Consider the following 18,283-nt stretch of genomic DNA (forward strand, 5'->3'; position numbering starts at 1 on the left):
CAGCACAGCTTTAGGAAAATACTTTATCTGACAGCATAAATTCTTTTTAACAGAATCCTCTTAGTAGGTACTGGATTAAAAAAAAAAAATAAATTTAACTGTATGGATGGACAGAGAGAAGATGGTGAGGAGTGAGACTTCTTTTAAATTAAAAATGCATGGCACAACATTTTAGGACTTCACTTGAACCAAGCTCTTTTCCATTGATGTTACCTACCTGGAGGCCACAGCTCTTAAGAACAGCTTTTAAAGGTTTTCTTAGTTGTTTTGGTGGAGAAAAATTTTAGATATTCTTGGAATAAAAGGTAAAGGAAATCTACATACTGCTTATAAATTAAGCAGTGTTGACTTTTATTTACATAGTTTTAACAAACAAATTCAAGTAATTATTGCATCAACCATTCAGATTTTGAACATTACTATAAACCACAAGTTTATAGCATATGATGTTGCATTCTTCATGAAGCTGTGATTACTGTTCTACATTTTTCTTTCTCCAGCGAAGCCACCTCAGAGCTCTCACCAGTGCTACTTGTCCCATGAGGAATGTGATCCTAAAGTTATGTTTATACCAATCTCTAGGATTCCAAAGCCAAGAAAATCATCAGCACACAGAACAAGAACAGGAAAAATATACGCAGTTATATTAAAATACCCTTTAGCATTGACAAATGACATTTCAGTGATGACCTGCATTTTCTGTTCTTTGTGGTAATACTTTTCCTGCCTAATAATTTAATAAGAGTAAAATAACCTATGAAAAAGTCTATGTGTATATCCACATTCATGAACAGATGGCACGTAGATTACAGGGTTGCAACTGTATTTGAAATCAGGTGAGATAAAATACTTAAAACCATGTCTCATGTTTCAGAAGTAAAGCTGATCACCAAGCTATCTGGACTAACTACCTGCCAGTGCTGTGCTTCAGGTAAGATTTATTTGTGTCTGGATGAAGATGCCTGTGTTGAAAAGGGCAGAGTTGGTCTCATACAAGGGTAGGAAAAAATAAAATCAAATCACACTTCAAAGACTAATTGTATAACCCATTTTCTTTACCCGTATTATCTTTCTACTGCAATATCTTTTAAAGATAACTTGGCAAAGTTAGTTTTTATATCTTTAAATAACTTATTTTTATGAATCATGCATGGCTTCTGGAACCAAATCAAATTATTCACAGTATAATCTGCATCAGCCCTTTTTAACCTCTGAAAACTTGCTTCAAGTTCTTGCCCCTGTTACAAATTAAAATAATATCAGAATTTTATTCTAGTTTCTGACAAGGATCTCACTCCCACGTTGTAAAATGCTCACAAGAAGCAATAGGATATGTTGAATTCTAGAACTAGAACACTGGGATTTAGATCTTCTCTTGAGATGTCTGGGGCAAGCCTTGCATGCACAGACCTAACATAAGCCTGAGATACCAACCTCTCAGTTTAGGATAGCAGCCAAATTCACACTGACAGGCAGCACTGAGCTACCCCTTCAAATGTCATGTTAAATAAAAATATCATGCTAACATTGCAACTGTTTCTTTCCCCATTTCACATTTAATTTCCTATATCCTTCTTGAATTTTTTCCAAAACTTTATTGTATTTCCAGTCTAAGTACCCTGAACTAAATATTCAAGGCATCTATGCACAGTCATTGCTTCAATTTTAACTACATTTTAGAAGTTGCAACACTTCAGCTGCCAGTTTTCAGGCCAGCTGGCAATACTGCAAAAGAACATACAGCTAAATGCATGAACAGATTTTTATAAATATGACCCCTCAAAATCAGAGTGCCTGTAAAAAGCTCTGCTGTTTTCAGGGCTCTGCAGTTCCACTTTGAAACTAAAACAATGCAGCTGACACAACCTGATTTTGTAAGTCAGCAGTAAGGAAGGTCATGTTTAAGCACAAAGCATGAATTATCTTACCCTGAAGATGGGACACGATCCTAAGGTCACTGCAACAATAGCAACTGGCAACCAGTTCTAAGATGAACTACTTGCATTCCCACTTATTGATTATAGGCAAAGTATTGACAATCCTTTCACTAAAAACAATTTCTTACTTTGCATCTTTTCAGGGATCATGGTGAGGTTCCCCCCCTGCCCCTCCATGGGCAAGACAAGATGTGCATATTTAAATATTTGTTAAATTGTTCTTACAGGATAGTATTTTATGGTTTATGCCCAGTACACACTAAGAAACTTAAGCCACCATTCGTTATAGATGAGTTAGAGGGATGGCAGAATTCTCACTAGCATTACACCTTTAGGAACCCAGTCATACTTGACACTTTCGAGCCCAATAATCTCCCAGCCCAGTGCAGAGAGGAAACTGCAGTTGTGCTTTCACAGGCAGTGGTCAGTATTCCTGGGTTAAGTGCTGTCTTTCTCCACCTTCCCACTCCTCCCTCATTTCTAGCCCTTAGTCAAGTGTGCACAGCTACTTGCAGGGCTTTGTGTGTTTCCAAGCCATTTTTCAGCCCTTTCAGGCCCCCAACCCACTTTATCGAGTTGTTGTACACACAGTAACACTGAAACTATGCAGGAGATGCTGTGAAGAGCTGGATGTGGGTTTACCAAGCTGTAGCTGAGATTCTACCCAGGGCAAGTTGGGTGATCAATTAATGCCTCGCCAAACTCAAAAGGTGATCACTTTTCTACTAGACACTTGCAAAATAACAGACCCAAGATAATTAAATATTACTCTCATTAAAAGATTTTCCTTTGAGATAAACCACATTTACTTGTCCTTATTTAACAGTCAGCTAGAATCTGTTATACAGAACTTTCATGTGGTCTATTTGCAAATTTATCAGTTTCAATTAGCAGCATGAAAAGACCCCTGTGCCCTAAGACGATAAAATGTGCCTGATCTTGTCTCTTTAAACCTCACACCTGAGCTTATCTTTCCACTAAAAAAACATTAAGCAGCAGCAGAACTCAAATGATAATGCAAATTTCTGTCAAATGCTAATAACAGCATAAGAAAAAATAATTTTCCAAAATTACAGGGGTTTGTGCTGTTTTGCCAATTACAGAAAAAAAATGTTCAGATTTTAAACTTGATCTTATACCATTCACTTAAACTGTAATGTATAGTGGCCAACATAAATATCTTCTACATACCTGTTATACTGCAAATGCTTTTTTAAATTTTTATTTAGAAAGTCCTTGTAAAACTCAGCCATTTCTTCTGCATTCAGTGTTGCTTTTTGACCTGAAAATAGGTTTTGGTGTAACAAAGTCAAGGCAATTCTTTGGATCAAAACACTGGGTTCAGATGCTAGGTCTAACTCCCTGCTCCTACAAGTTTTCTGTGTAACCCTGAACAAGCCTTTATCTTTCAACTTTTTAAAACTTATTTAGAGAGCACAGCAGATTAAAAATCATCTTGAAGCTGGCATAATTCTTAAACCCCTATTACTTGTGGTAATGATTAAGTTTATCAGTTCTTAGACTAGGGAACCAGTGAACACCTATGAAAATGTGCACAGATCTAGGAATATCTATCCTTCGAATAAAACAATTTCTCACAGGGATAAAGCCTAAACAGTACCAATAACAGAATTTAGTAAGTTAATTTCCCCCCTAAAGCAAGTCCATAAATATCAAAAGAACATTATCCATAAATGACATGGTATTTTCAGATGTAATTCTTTTTCTATTACTGTTGATAAATTTCAAGTAACTTCAGGTAAAAACTTTATATTCTGAGATCTCAGACTTCCAAACAATCTAGCAGGCAATTATTTTGAGAAGATGCAAATACAAAAAATGATTTTGAATATGTCCCTCATATATAACCAAAATATTTAAGGAAGAACAGGAAGACCTGTGGCTACGGCACAGATGTCTAATCCTGAGAACCAGCAAATATTCTCAACTCTACCAGACAATTCCTACACAAACTTTCTGGCACACAGTGTCCCTAAAATGAAAGTCAAATTTCAATGCCCCAGAGAACATGGATATGATGAGGGAGATGGAATTGCAATATTCAACTCGTTGCTCTTTAAGGCTCTTGAGATTGATCATAGAAATGTAAATTATTGATTGGTTCTATTTGTCATTACTTAAAAAACTAACATACCACAATGTATTAACATACCATGGGATAAATTAACTCTAAAATCATGTGAAGGCTGCCAGCTTAATACCTATAGTTAATTTGTTTCTTCATATTGATATCAGCAAAACTGATTCATTACATAGAAAAGCAAGTTTCATTCCAACTGTTCGCATATATTTTTATTTTTACAAAGACTCAGAGCTGTTTTATGGAATAGCTGACCAAAGGCATGCAGTTGATATAAATTTATTTTTAATGGAAGTATGTGGTCACTCTCTTTTACTTCTAGGGTATAAAAGGGGAAAAAAAAAACAATATAAAAGAAGTGTTTTTGAAACAACATAGATCTTAATTAAAATTACTTCTCAAGCACACATTGATCACCAGGATAAAAACAGAAAAAAAAAATAATGACCTGTGACATACAGAACGTCAGGGCAGATGCTCCACTAAACTCAAACAGATCATTATTCAGTGAACAAAGTGTTCAACCTCATACTACAATGCCCAATTCACTCTTATTATGAAGGCATTTTGTTTTCATTTTCACACAATGAATTAAACAACTATTTTACAGCAACTGTGCTCAGGCAGAGATATGCAGATAGCAGCTGCCGTCTCCCCAAAAGCTGTCTTCCTCTCCCTCAAGGAAAAATATTGTATTCATTGGACACACCATGGACCTGAAGCCAAAGACTGTGAATTTATCCACACAACCATAGCATGCACCAGAGGCAAATACTCTGTATGTTTATCTCAGCCAGTTCACTGGCATAGGAGGTATGAAAGTAAAAATTCCCATCCTCCTTAGGCTACAGCATTGTTATATTACTGGGCTAGGATTTCAGCACGTTCCCTCTGGCTGTGGGGAAAGAATTAGGAGGAGAACAGTGCAACGGCTGAACTGACCCCCACATGTGCACCTCTGAAAAGCTCCTCGTCTCTTTTTTTCTCACACTCCTGAAAACACTTCTAAATCCAATCCCTAAGATTTACTTGTGACAGAACAAAAAGAACATAAACTAACAAAATTCGAAGTTAAACAGAATTCAGAATGCATCCTAAACTATTAACAAAGATCTCACTAACCTGATTCATCTCTCATTTCCAGACCCTTGGCTTTCAGTCTTGAATAAATAAATTCTTCTTTTTCCTAAAACATGTTTTTCCACATTAGAATGCAGTCAGTCTTTGAAGTTAAACATTGTTTTAAATTACACAGCAATGTGGCATTCAACACCCTTTGAAATAACTAGCAATACTCGTTATACTTGGAAGTGTCAACTAAGAACTATTCTTAATCCAGTGAGTTAGTTAAACTGGTCACTTAGATCCTGCTACCTGCATATATCAATTAACTCATTCAAGTGTCCTACTGATACTTATAAAACTGATTTGTGGAGTAAAGCTACAGCCAAACTTCAGCGCTGTTTGACAGGATTCAAACTTTCAGTTTATAAAACAAACTATGGAAATGTGCTGTACTGCATAACTGAGATTTTGAGCACAGAGAAAAACATGCAACCTAAAAATTAAAATTATTTAGATGGAATCATCTGTGTGTGAGTTTTACAGACTTAAAAAAACAGTTTTGTGGAATTTAAAAAAAACAAGCTTCTTTTTTTTTCTGGGATCTTTGCAAGTTTTGAGAGGATATGATGTTCAACATCATGAACAATGGTGAATTACTGAACTGCTACTGTTCTTCCAAAAAATGTCACACTGGTTGGGAGATGCTAAAATCAGGAAAGGAGACAGACTCACTTTAGCCTTGCTGGGATATGCTGCCAGTGAAATGGGACGTATCATTTAACCTCATTTAGTCTTGGTAATTACACCAAATTTCTCTCGCTTTTGACAAGAGAAAAACCAGCCATGAAATAATTTTCAACAGCTGCTCTAGTCACAGACAGGTCTTCCATGTAGGGCAACCACAACTCTAAACTTTCAGCGCAAGACAGGAAAAAGCCAAATTACTCTATGCCACTAGGCAGCAATAAAACGTGGGATTTTCAGTTCCGTGCATCATTTAAAGAAATGAATGACAGAACCCGAACTTCCTCCGTGCCCCTGAGCGCATTAACAGCGGCTGAGCCCCCCGGGCTGGGCGGGCAGGCGGGCGCCGAGCAGCAGCAGCAGCAGGAGGTGCGAGGCCGGCTCACCTGGCGGAAGGCGCGGTTGTGCCGTGCCCAGAAGCGCTGGTTGCTGGCCTGGGCCTCCTGGCGCGCCTCCCGCAGCCGCCGCTCCAGCGCCGACTCCTCGGGGGGCACGTAGAAGATGACGGGGCGCAGGTTGGAGTGCTTGTCCGGGGGCCCGATCCAGTCACTGTGCGAGTGCGCGGGGGGACGGAAACCCGGGCCCTGCGAAACACAGACAGCACAGGTTATCTGCGCTGCTGCAGCCTCAGGTCGGAATAAACTCCCAAACGCCACGGAACCTCAAAGCACGCAAGCGCAGCAAGTTCAGAAATAAAGCGCATTTATGTACTGTGACCAAAAACAATGGCGTACATTTACAATTTACTTACAAATGCACTACAGAGAAGATACCTTTAACTCTCTTAGGGGCATGAATCACGAGGTATTTTTGTAAATCAACGGGTTTTTTATCCCCCCCTCCCCCCCCATTTTATCTCTCGCTGTTAAAATATTTCATGGAGAGAACTAGCAAGTATGCAAGTTTTTTATGGTGCTGATCTCTGCCCTCTGGTGACGAGCGACAGCACCCGAGGGAACAGGATGAAGCTGTGTCAGGGGAAGTTTAGGCTGGATATTAAAGGCTCCTCACCCAGAGGGCTGATGGTCACTGGAACAGACTCCCCGGGGATGGGGTCACGGCTCCAAGCACGACAAGCTCAAGGAGCTTTTTGGACAACTCTCTCAGACACACGGTGCGATTTTAAGCGCTGTTCTGCGCAAGGCCACGAATCGGATTTCAGTGATCCTTGCGGGTCCCTTAAAACTCAGCATATTTTATAATTATGTGATTCTAAGTTTTCCTCAGCGCGGCATTCTTCCTGCATCCATGTGCCCACACACACAGGCGTGTGTCTATCCAGCCGGGTTCGGGAACACCTGGCGTTACCCAAGAGCCCGGACCTCAGCGCCCCTCCAAAAACAAACACCGGGGGGCTCGACAAACACATCAAACACCAGAGGCCGCGGGGAACGCGCTTTGCTACCGGCCGCCCCCGCCCCGCCGGCGTTACCGGGGCGCAGCCGGAGCGCTCCCCACCCAGGCTTCCGCGGAGGCGGCGGCCCCCGAGCCTTCCCCCGCGGGAGCGGCCGCCCCCTGCCCGGGTTTACCGCGTTGTCCGGCCGCTCCCCGCGCTCAGCCGCGCGGCCGCCACTGGAGGACGTGGAGGAGGAGGCGGAGGTGGAGAGGAGGAGGCGGCGGCGGCGGCGGCAGCCACCGGCCCACAGCACCCGGGCGGCCGCCATGGCCCGGCGCTTTACGACGCTGCCGCGCGGGCGCTGCGAGCGGGGCGGGGCCAGGTCGGGGTCGGGGCCGGGCCCGGGCCCGCCTCGGCCCCCGCCTCCCTCTGCGCGGCCGGGCCGGGCGGGGCTCGGGCGGTTCGCGGCGCTCGGCCCGTGGCGCAGCGCCGGGCCGGGCAGCGGGTCCTCGCCGGGCGGCGGGTGAGTGGGGGAGTGAGTGACTGACTGAGGCGAGTCGGCGGCGCCGCGCGAGTTCGCTGCGGGGCCGGTGGGGACGGGCCTCCCGCAGGTGCCTCGGCCCTGGCCCGGTGTCATTTCCTCTTCACCCTGCGCGGGCCCCACCGCGGGGGAGGCGGGAGGTCGAGGCCACGGAGGGGCCGCGAGTGCTGAGGGGAAACAAGGTATGTGCGGGGAAGGAGCGCTGCCCCGGGGTCGGGGGGCCCGAGGGCGGTCGGGTTCGGCCGCTGTTCTCCCCCTCTCCGGGTTCTCCCCTGGGCTGCGGGTGCGTTGTTTGTTCTGCGGCGGCTTCAGCTGCAGAGCAGGTGAGAAAGGCAGGGCGGGAGGCTGGGGGTGAACAGCCGAGAGCTGGGCGTGTGGCAGCTAAAGCATCGCCCCTGCGGCCCGACCGGGAGAAAGGTGTAAAAAATTAAAGGGCTGTGAAATGTCAGCCAAGTGGTTTACTCGTATTGGTGAGGGTATTAAAAATAGCTCTAATGCCGAAGTGCTTCAGGATGTAAAAGTTGGAACCTGTGCTCTGTGTAGCACTTAAGCAAGTCTTGTTCTCATTTTCCTTGTAGTTCATCTGGAGCTGGACCCGGGAAAAGGAATGGCTATGGGTAACCAACACCCATCCATAAAACGGTTACATGAAATACAGAAAGAAGTCAAAGAGATTGAACAGCAAGTGGCTGTCTTCAGCGGTCTGTCTACCGACCGAGATTACAAGAAGTTGGAAAGAAGCCTTACGAAACAGCTTTTTGAAATAGATTCTGTAGACACCGAAGGGAAGGGGGATATTCAGCAAGCCCGAAAGCGAGCTGCCCAGGAAACTGAGAGGCTGCTGAAGGAACTGGAACAAAATGCAAACCATCCGCGCAGACTGGAAATAGAGGCTTTGTTCAAGGAGGCGCAGTCACTTGTGGAACGCGAGATCACATCTTTTTACAAAGGAGGAAACTGTATAAGTGATGAATTTGAAGAAGGAATACAGGACATTGTGTTGAGGCTTACCCAGGTGAAAACTGGAGGGAAAGTTTCTCTACGCAAAGCAAGATACCGCACTCTGACAAAGGTATGCGCTGTTCAGGAGATTATAGAGAGTGGCGTAAAGCAACAGCTGTCCCTGCCACTCTCTAATGATGCGCATCCTTCTGTCTCCAAAATTAACTCCGTAATGTGTGATGTGAACAAAGCCAGAGGAACTCTCATTGCGCTTCTAATGGGAGTGAGTAGTAATGATACCTGCAGGCACCTCTCCTGTGTGCTCACAGGCCTCATTGCCGATTTGGATGCTTTAGATGTCTGCGGTCGCACAGAAATAAGAAATTACAGAAAGGAAGTAGTAGAAGAGATCAATAAATTGCAGAAATACCTGGACTTGGATGAAGAAGCAAATTCTACTCAGGCTTATGATTTGGCCCAAAATCAGTCCATTCTGAAAATAGAAGAGATCCGTAAGAAGATGAAGGAAGTTAATTCTTTACTTTTAAAAACAGAGAATGCTTCTGATTTGTATCTGGGATCCAAAGCAGAGTTGCAGGGACTAATTGCCCAACTAGATGAAGTGAGTCCAGGGAAAAATCCCTGTATTAGAGAGGCCAGGAGAAGAGCAGTAATTGAAGTTCAGACTCTTATAACATATATTGATTTGAAGGAAGCGCTGGAAAAAAGGCAAATGTATCCAGAGCAAACTGCTGCTGAACATCAGTCTCATAAAGCAGTTTGGACTGTACTTGGAAACTTGTCTCAAATTCAGCAAGAGGTGATATCATTCGATGGAAACAGAACGGATAAAAATTACATGAGACTGGAAGAACTTCTTACCAAACAGCTTCTAGCCCTGGATGCTGTTGATCCGCAGGGTGATCAGCGGTGTAAGGCTGCCAGGAAGCAGGCAGTAAAGCTTGCACAGAACATTCTTTACTATCTGGACATGAAAACAGATGAATGGGAATACTGAAACAGCCACGGCCTGACGCAGAACATTTTTCCCTTTGGCACTTTATGAAGATCATTGGAAGCACCTAATAAAGTGTTCTGTGCTTGCTGAAATCGTGGAGATTGCATAAGCAGTTGACTTGGCTATATGTCTGCTATCCCACGCAGTCACCCACTTGCCATGGCAACTGTCAGTACACCATCAGCAATTCTGGTCATTGCTATAAGCAAAGAAGTGCAATTCCCTGAAGGAATAGCTTAATACTTGAGCAAATAGCTTTTTTTTTCCTTCTGTTTTTCTTTCTTGTTTTTGTTTCAATAGCCTTGTGCAATGTTCAGTGAATGCAGGTTTTTCAAAGACAAAGAAACTGCCTTATGGTGCAGTACTGGCAAAACTATTTAAGGAGACTGGACATGAAAATTAGTGTTCAGGCATGAGGCTCCATCCAGCAACTTCACAGCAGTCTGGATGTACTGTTAATGTGCTATTATGACATAAAGTCTAAGGGCAAAAGCCTTCTGGCTTTTGGATTGTACTTGATTTATTCCATCCATCATACCATCTAGATTTCTCAGTTAATGGAGCTATAATGCCAGCTGCAAATTAGCATTTACATAGGCAAAGCCAATTATGTCAAATTTTGTGATATGTGAGCCCTTTGATTTGGAAAACCAGTTCTTTTGTTGGTGGAAATTCTTTCAAGTTATTGCTTTAAGGTACTGAGACTTGGAGAGGAAAATCTATATGTTTATACCAGACAGATAAAGGGGATTTCGAGGATTTCAAACTGTCAGCCATAAACCCTTGAAAACTGCACTGAACTTTATTTAGTGGCTGCTTAGGTGTCTTTTTAAACTCTGCTGTTGCATCTGGTTTACACACTGGGGAAAAACATAAACAGAGTTCACTTTGAAGTGAAATGCGCATTTTGGAATTATTTTTGTAAAATTAAGTAGCCAGCTATAAAGATGTCCCTAATGATGTAAGTGTGTGCTACATGGTCAGGTGTGGCTTCAAGCAGGTCTTGGAAAGACTTGTGGCAAATGTGTCTCTTTGCAGCTCATTCACTTAATTGTTTCATTAGCTTTGTAAATAAGCTTGCTTGTACTGTTGTATGCACCTACCTTTTTATTTGTAGCTGCTAGTGCCAATCACATTTCTACTACGGCATGTTTTTTGGCATTTTTGAGAGCATGGCATTAAAATGATTTAAGTATATATATAGATACATATAAAGCATATAGATACATATAAAGATATGTTCAATTATGGATCATTTGCACTCAGCTCTTTCAGGATGAACTAAGGAATTATTGTTCTATAGATGATGATTTGCACCACTTTAAGGAGTAAAAAACATTTTGGATGTTACAATAAATATTTTTAAGATCTATTTTAGACTGATTAGAGAAGACAGTACTGTGTGAGAGACAAGTGCCTTTATGACACTGCTAACTTGCACCGTCCTATGTAGATACAGGAGCTCTTTACTGGCAGCTTGATACATTTGTAATTTTTGCAAACTGGATTTTTCAGGTAAATATCTAATTCTGCTGTAGTATATGTTAAGCTAGTATAATACAATAGGTGACAGTTGCCCTATAGAGTCCTGAGAATGAGTATCAAATTTGGGAAATACGTATTCTGCTTAAAAACTAAAGCATTGGTGTGGAGGTGGGGGACTTTGGGCAGGTCTCTTGTGCCTATTGCTACAAGAATAATATGTTTGTTCATAATTTACTATGAGATGTTGATTGAAGGTTGCATACCTTCAGAGTGTGAATAGATTTTGTTTGTGATTGTACAGGTGATTGCTTTGCAAATCTACTTGCCAAAACCGACCTAATTGAGTACAGTGCCTAAGGCACAATTTGGCAATGACAGAATGTTTGTTGGAGGATTCTTCCTGCTCCTTCAGAGACACAACCGCATTAAATTTAACTTCCTTCACTAAAAAAAAAAAAAAAAATCCCCTAATTAAAATTCCAATCTCTTTGAATATTATGTGGCTAAAACAGGATATTAATAGTGTTATACACCTGAATTATTTTACTCATTTCAAGTTCTTTACACATTTGAGTTGCAACTTGTGATTTGCACTTACATTTTTAGGAAAGATAAGGATTTGATATTGTAGTGATATTAATAATTTTTCTTCAGTATTACTGTTGGGTCTGCAGTGGTTACTTGTAGTTTGTTTAAACAATTTAGAGTCTGTGTTCTCTGACAGATACATGTAGTTTTTTAAGTGTTTGAGCCTCTTATGTAAAAATGAGTAAGTATAGTTATCAGATCTGTTCTATTTTAAATGTCTCTTAGTTTTCCTGAATGAATTGTTATGCCTGCATCTCTAAGAATGCAAATGTGTAAGGTTAGTGTAATTTGACTAACTGGGTAGAGTCCAGTAGCAAGATATTACGTGGATTAAGCTTTTTCCTTTGTTCTGTACTCTGATAAACCGACTATTTAAATTTTATGGTAAAATCCTCATCTGGAATGGCATTAATTCAGAGATTTTGCATGAATGAAAGTAATAAAATAGATGTGCTTAACCAAAAAAAAAAAAAAAAAAAAAAAAAAAAAAAAAAAAAAAAAAAAAAAGGAAAAACCCTTAACCAAAAAAGAAATGCACAGGTTTCTCAAAAATTTTCTTTTATGCTGAAGAATGTAATTTCTCTGGTTTTTTGTATCCAAAGATTGAGAGACACACAACTTTTCTTTCCAATACAGCAGACTAAAATAATCAATGAAAAGTAAATGGACCAAATGGCAAAAGCTTGCATTTTAGAAGTATACTAAAATAGAATAACTTTTCTATGTGCTGTGTTATGTACTTTAGAGCAAGGTAATCAAGTGGGTATTCTGGGGAAAGGTAATCCTGCATCGTGATTCCTATTTGTTAACCAAATTTCTTTTAAAATTAATTTTCTTCAGTTATTTCAGTATTTTTTGTTTATTTAACAAAAATTTTTTTTTGTTAAATTAAAAAAAAAAAAGTTGTTTGCCACTCAGTGGCTTTTCTGTGATAACAGTTTGGAGAAGATTTTTGTTAAGTACAATTCTTACCTTTTTGATTTAACAGAAATCAGTGTCTGTGCTCCTAATGGTGTACCTGTCTTCAGTTGTTGCTGTGTAGGAGGTGACATTTGTGCTCACAGATCCAAGATTAAATATTGCAGTGTTACATTCTTGATTATTAACACAAATACATTACTGCTTTTACTAGGAATGTTATGCCCTGATGCCTTTCTCTATTTATTTCTGAATGTGAGTTATCAGAATGTAAATTACTTTTGTCTTAGAGCAAGTGTTTTTATTAAACATGCAGACATAAAGCTCTTTTTCCCCTCCTTCTTTAAAAGTTTGCTTTTTCACTGCTGTATTGATTAAAATAAAAGTTCTTTGTGTGGATACCACTCCTACTTGCTAAATCTGGTGCCTGTTGGTTTCTCTGCATTCCTCAGCAGTAGCTTTGCACCCTCCAGGGTTCCACTTGGGTGATCACTGCAGCGGCGCTTGTGGCCGTGTCCAGCTCTTGCCACTTTGCAGTTGAAGGATGCTGCCTGAGCAGATGAGCAGGTGAAACTGATGGCGTGAATCCCTTCGTGCAAAGTCAGCCTGGATTCCAGAGCCTTTAGCAGGAGCTCAGCTAATCTGGTTTTGGGCTGTGCACATGAGGCAGGTTCCCTGAGTGCTCTGTTGGCTCAGTGTGTTTTTTGGAGATGGAGTGAGCCACATTACTGGCTAGCTGCTGATGGAAATTGAGAATTCTCTTTCTGTCCAGAAAGCTGCAGGCCTTGTGCAGTTTCTGCTGCTTGGCCAACACCAGTGAGCTGATTTAATCCAGTAAAATGGGAGATAACAAACAACAAAAATGGAGGAGGGGGTTTAATGAGCCAAACTGGCTTAGAAATGTTTGTGGGCCAGAGCTACTGTAAAATGGAGGGGTGGGTGGTGCAGCCATGGGCTAGGGAGCATATGGTAAGAATTTTGGTAGCAGCATGTCATTAGATCAACTTGCATACTTAAATAAATGGAGGAGGAAGAAGGAAAGGTGTCAGCTATCGACTCCTACAAAGAAGTAGGAATTTTCTGCTTCACTAATGGGATATGATGAAGGCAATACAAATGAATCCTATATGGAAAATAAACCAGTAGCTTTCAACTGCACATTCATGATCATGTCACAAGTGATCATAGAATCATTAAGGTTGGAAAAGACTGCCAGGGTTTGGTTTTGTATCTTTGTACAGTCACATCGAAGTACTACACATGGTCTGGAAAAGCCTTACCCAGAAAATACTAGATAAGAGCAGGGTTTATGAAGGTTCAATGTTCCCATAAGTAACAACTTCACTGTATCTTCTTTCCCTTTTAACAATTGAGCTTATTTGAAGGAAATAATATTCTTCAAAGACCAGTAAATCCTCTGGGCTATGGCTCTAGATGTTGCTCAGCCAGCTGCTGACCTGTTTGTCTTGATTGCCTGTTTACTTGTCAAAGGAGAGAATTTATGTTGTAATATTTTTTGTGTGTGTTTTGGTGCCTGAAATGGTTCAACTGGAAAACCACCATATTTTATTATATATATGTGTTATTATATTTATTTTAGTGTATCCTCTCCTTTGGAGAATTCTCGGCTGAAAATTTAAGGAGTGGAAGGACATTAGTACTGAGCTCATGGATTGAAGGCCTGGGGGTTCAAGCTGGCTGCCAGCAGAAGACATTTAAATGGCAGGATCCAGGAAAACATTCCTGCTAGAGGAAACTGCTAGCACAGACATGACCAAATGTTTTTCAGAGCTGATGTTTTGAGTGAGCTCTGTGTCTTTTCCTCTGCTGCTGCTGAGCTTTCATTGAGAAGGTGGATTTTTGGGGAAATATTCCCTGATATGCTCTCGGGCTTTCTGTTTTAGATGAAACTGAGCAATAATGTTCAAAGCTTTTGCTGAGCTGTGGTGGGGCTGAGCTGGGTATCATTCTGATTTGTGATGTCCACAATGCTTTCAGTTATGTGGGTAGGCATGTACATGTCAGCTAAAAGCTGGTCATTAACTGAAGAAGCTGAGAACGAGCTGTGCTTTTGTTGAACGCTTTGCACAACACCCTTTCTTTACTCATCATTTTGTTCTGGAGACTGCCAAGCACAGATGATTGCACGTACTGCTCGACAGCTCAAAAAATAATGAGGACCTTTTCTAAGTCTGTAAACTCTTCCTACAGGACATAAATTGTTGCAGAGTTTGCCATTAGAAATGGAAAAGTACAATGAGTTTCTTAATTGGGCCATTTCTCCTCAATTACTCTTGCCAGACAAACTTCTGTGCCACAGGAGTTCCTTGTGCAACCTGTATTTCAGGCAGCTAATCAAAAGCATCTCATGAAGGAGGAAACACCATGATGCAGTGTAACGTCCGTAGTAAGGTCCAGAACACATACCCCAAACCAGTCTGTGATCACGGCCGCCAAGAGTCCATAAGCTAAATCAAAACCCCAAAGAAGCAGAGAGACAAGAAAAGCTGGAGGAAAAACGACCAACTAAAGTAGTTGTCAGGTTTTACCAACTTAATTTAGTTTTATGACAATAAAGCAAGCAAAGCTCCCTTTTGGCTTGGTGCAGTTGTACCTTGTCTACACCCTGCAGTTCCACATTGTTTTCTGCCCTATGTCACCCTAAGTGCTCCTCCTAGGCACGATGTAGCTGATAGGGGTTAGCCTTGGAGTGCCCTTGGGCAAGAGGGTGCCACCCATCTCCAGGGATACCATAATTACCTTCATTCTCTCTGAAATGTGTGGTCGTGGCAACTCCTAGCACATAGAATATCATGGCTTGCACAAGGCAGTGTGCAACATGAAGGTTGTAATAAACTGGTAATTGGAAGGGGTTGTACAATAACTGCTAGCAAGTCTGAGTAAGGTATATTTGTGCGTTTTTGCTGAAATTATTAGGTTTTTAAAGAAAATTTGTAACCTTTTATTCAAATCAACCTGGAGCCTGTGATCAAGTCTCTTTCTCATCTACTTTCCAGATGCTTCATGTTAATAGCACATGTAAAGGAGGTTTGAAGAGCTCCATCGTCAATGGATAATTATGAAAGGCCTCTGCTCATTTTCAGACATTTAGTAAACCCAGATTTTCCAAAACACTCAGCATCCAAAGTTCCCACCATGACAAGTAAGGGCATGTTTTGAAAAGGAGCCCATCCACAGACCCAAACACTGTCATTTTTTGTCACAGACAACCACAGCATCATCCCTGCAGCTAATCAAGAAGCCACTTAAAATGGCTTTGCCTCATTTCTCCAGTGAAAGGTTGTTCCAAAGCATCATTGCTGTGAGGACTGAGTAACCTTCTAATTTCCAGCATAAACATATTCATGAGAAGCTTTTCTTCTCCCCTGGCGTGTAGTCTGTAATATATTTATAGGCCACAGCTGAGTTGCCTCTCAGCTCTGGATTTGCTTGGCTACCAAGCAAATACACCCAAACAGGCTGAGCTCCTTTGAAAATCTCTATTCTCTGAATCCAAAACAAATTATAAGTAGTACTTTGCAATTTTTTCAGGAGTTTCTTCAGTTCTGACAAAAACTTCCAACTTGGAATCCATACATGTACACTGTTGGATGTATTGTTTCAAAGGAAATTTAAAAAAAATACTAATATTAGCACTGCAATTGTAAAACCAAATTTCTTCATGGCATTGTCTTCATGCCCAGCTTGTTTTCCCATTTGAATATGCTAGCAGTTGATAGTTTTGAGTTCAGAAGGGGATTAGAAATATTTTCAACCTCTGCTATGTTGGAGGATTTTTGCATCAGCAGTAGGTGTGTCATTGTCTGAAGGAGCTGCGTGTGAATGGTTTTTAGATCAGAACCTCTCGCTGGTGGTTTCACTCAACTGGAAGTATGACTTTACTTAGGCAAGTGCAATAGTAGCTAAACTAGATTAAAATGTTCTTCAGGGAGAGTCCACTCCAACTCATGGCAAAGGTCTTTGAAACCATCAGTTAAAAGAAGAGACTGCTTAGTAAGTATGGCCATCGTGTAGAAGAATGATTTACATTGCTTTCATGTATAGATATGTTCAAATTTTCATTATTAAGAGTATTAAAATCTTAAGAAAAAAAATCAAACTCAAAAACATCTTACTGCGCATATATATAGAAGTGGACATTCATATGAGTTATGCACTGTGGTTTTCAACCTTCTTCAAGTTATAAACTCCAAAAATATACGTGGCTTATTAAAATCTGCTGACCGCTGTTGCCTTTTGGGAGCTTCTAAAAGTGCCAGGGATCACTAAGAGTCTGCAGAATACTAGCTGGAAAGATTACTGACACGCAGTAAAGCCAGTGGCTGTTTCAGAAAGCCTTAGAATAGCCTAATTTCAACTCATTGTTTTGGAATATTTCTCAGCATCCCTGTTTTCAAAGCAGAAGCCGATTTATTGTCTCCTTTGTTTCTACATAGCTATTGTGTTTCTGCTGTATTTGTCTCTGTCTTTTCATTAATAACCATTAATTCAGTTTTGTGGCAAATTTCGTCATATCTGGTCCATCTTGTTCTTCCCAAGCATGAGTTTCTTCCCAAGTTACTAATTCTTTTGTGGGCATTGTTTTCACCACTTCACTGATGGCTGAGTTATTTCTCTGTCCTGGTGCAAATCTCACAGCTGACACTGAGGGTGCATTTCTCTGGAAAAGATAAATTTTCCTCACTTTGTCAGACAATACATGTTTTCCACATTAGTTACTGTGTTATGGATCTCTGGGACCCAGGTCCTGGTGGTTGAGAAGAAGCTGTTTGAGATACAAGGCAGCTATGAGGACTTTCATGAGCTTCATTCCTGGTACAGAAAAGGAGAACGTTAGGAAATTGCAGCAACAAATGAGAAACCATGAGGAGGTAGAAGAACAGCCAACAAGGTGACTAAAAATACTAATATTGCTGATATACTCAGCTGATGGAAGGTAGGAGACAAAATGGAGAATGGCATGGGGCTTCAGGAGGCAGCATGACAGCGGGGCAGGGCAGGTCCTGAGACAAAATCCAGGCTCTGCTGGGAGTCCAGATCACAAGACAAGGCTGGTGCTAAAGCAGGAACTCAGCAAGAGGGTAGGGGTCAAGGCCCCAGGTCCAAGTAATCGAGGATAACAGTCAAAGGTGACAATGTTTTAGACAGACTCTTCTAAGCAGGTAGGGGACCACAGGATAAGGTTAAACCATAAGAAATTTGGTGTTGGTCTCAGGTCACAAGGATGCATTCCTATAAATCCAGAGAGCAATGTCAGCTGCTGAATATCTCAAGGACCTGAGCATGGAGAAGGTCTGGACCTTTAGCAAGTGTGCAATTTCTGATCATAACGATACAAATTTAGCCACACACCTGTACATCCAAAGTTCATGATGCAATTGCATTCTGACTTCCTGACTATGGGATGATGATTTATAGGATGATGCTGTATGACTGGGGACTAGCAGATGCAATATTTGTATTTAATGCAAGGCCAACTGATCTTACCTCACCAAAGCTGTACAGAGCTTCATGTGGAAATTTGAGTGGTCACTTCCAGTACCCATTTCAGTTTTGACCCTGCCTCACAGAGACCTTTCTGGAGTAC

General features: G+C 41.2%; 2 protein-coding genes across 3 annotated transcripts; one reads left to right on the forward strand and one right to left on the reverse strand.

The window, feature by feature from the left end:
• Positions 1-327: 327 nt before the first annotated feature.
• Positions 328-7,511, reverse strand: LOC120754333 (cytochrome c oxidase assembly factor 8). Its single transcript, XM_040067779.2, has 5 exons — positions 7,377-7,511; positions 6,234-6,431; positions 5,161-5,224; positions 3,129-3,219; positions 328-578 (listed from the first exon to the last, which is right to left on the reverse strand). The coding sequence occupies exons 1-5, from the start codon at positions 7,509-7,511 to the stop codon at positions 473-475; spliced, it is 594 nt and encodes a 197-aa protein (XP_039923713.1). The 3' UTR covers positions 328-472.
• Positions 7,512-7,637: 126 nt separating this feature from the next.
• On the forward strand, positions 7,638-11,635 carry BAG5 (BAG cochaperone 5). 2 transcript variants are annotated; one of them, XM_040068330.2, is made up of 2 exons: positions 7,638-7,706; positions 8,303-11,635. In XM_040068330.2, exon 2 carries the CDS (start codon positions 8,332-8,334, stop codon positions 9,682-9,684), a length of 1,353 nt encoding a protein of 450 aa, XP_039924264.1. In that variant the 5' UTR covers positions 7,638-7,706; positions 8,303-8,331; the 3' UTR covers positions 9,685-11,635. The 2 variants fall into 2 exon arrangements, with proteins under 2 accessions (XP_039924264.1, XP_039924265.1); XM_040068331.1 differs by lacking the exon at positions 7,638-7,706 and adding an exon at positions 7,806-7,906.
• The last annotated feature ends 6,648 nt before the right edge of the window (positions 11,636-18,283 follow it).

This window comes from Hirundo rustica, chromosome 6 (assembly GCF_015227805.2).
Source record: "Hirundo rustica isolate bHirRus1 chromosome 6, bHirRus1.pri.v3, whole genome shotgun sequence".
Classification (NCBI taxonomy): domain Eukaryota; kingdom Metazoa; phylum Chordata; class Aves; order Passeriformes; family Hirundinidae; genus Hirundo; species Hirundo rustica.

Coding starts and splice junctions, on each gene's coding strand:
- LOC120754333 (XM_040067779.2), bottom strand. CDS start 7,511: ATGGCGGCCGCCCGGGTGCTGTGGGCCGGTGGCTGCCGCCGCCGCCGC. Junction 6,432..7,376: donor GGGAGCGGCCGGACAACGCG/GTAAACCCGGGC, acceptor TGTGTTTCGCAG/GGCCCGGGTTTCCGTCCCCC. Junction 579..3,128: donor AAGCATTTGCAGTATAACAG/GTATGTAGAAGA, acceptor TTGGAATCCTAG/AGATTGGTATAAACATAACT.
- BAG5 (XM_040068330.2), top strand. CDS start 8,332: ATGGCTATGGGTAACCAACACCCATCCATAAAACGGTTACATGAAATA.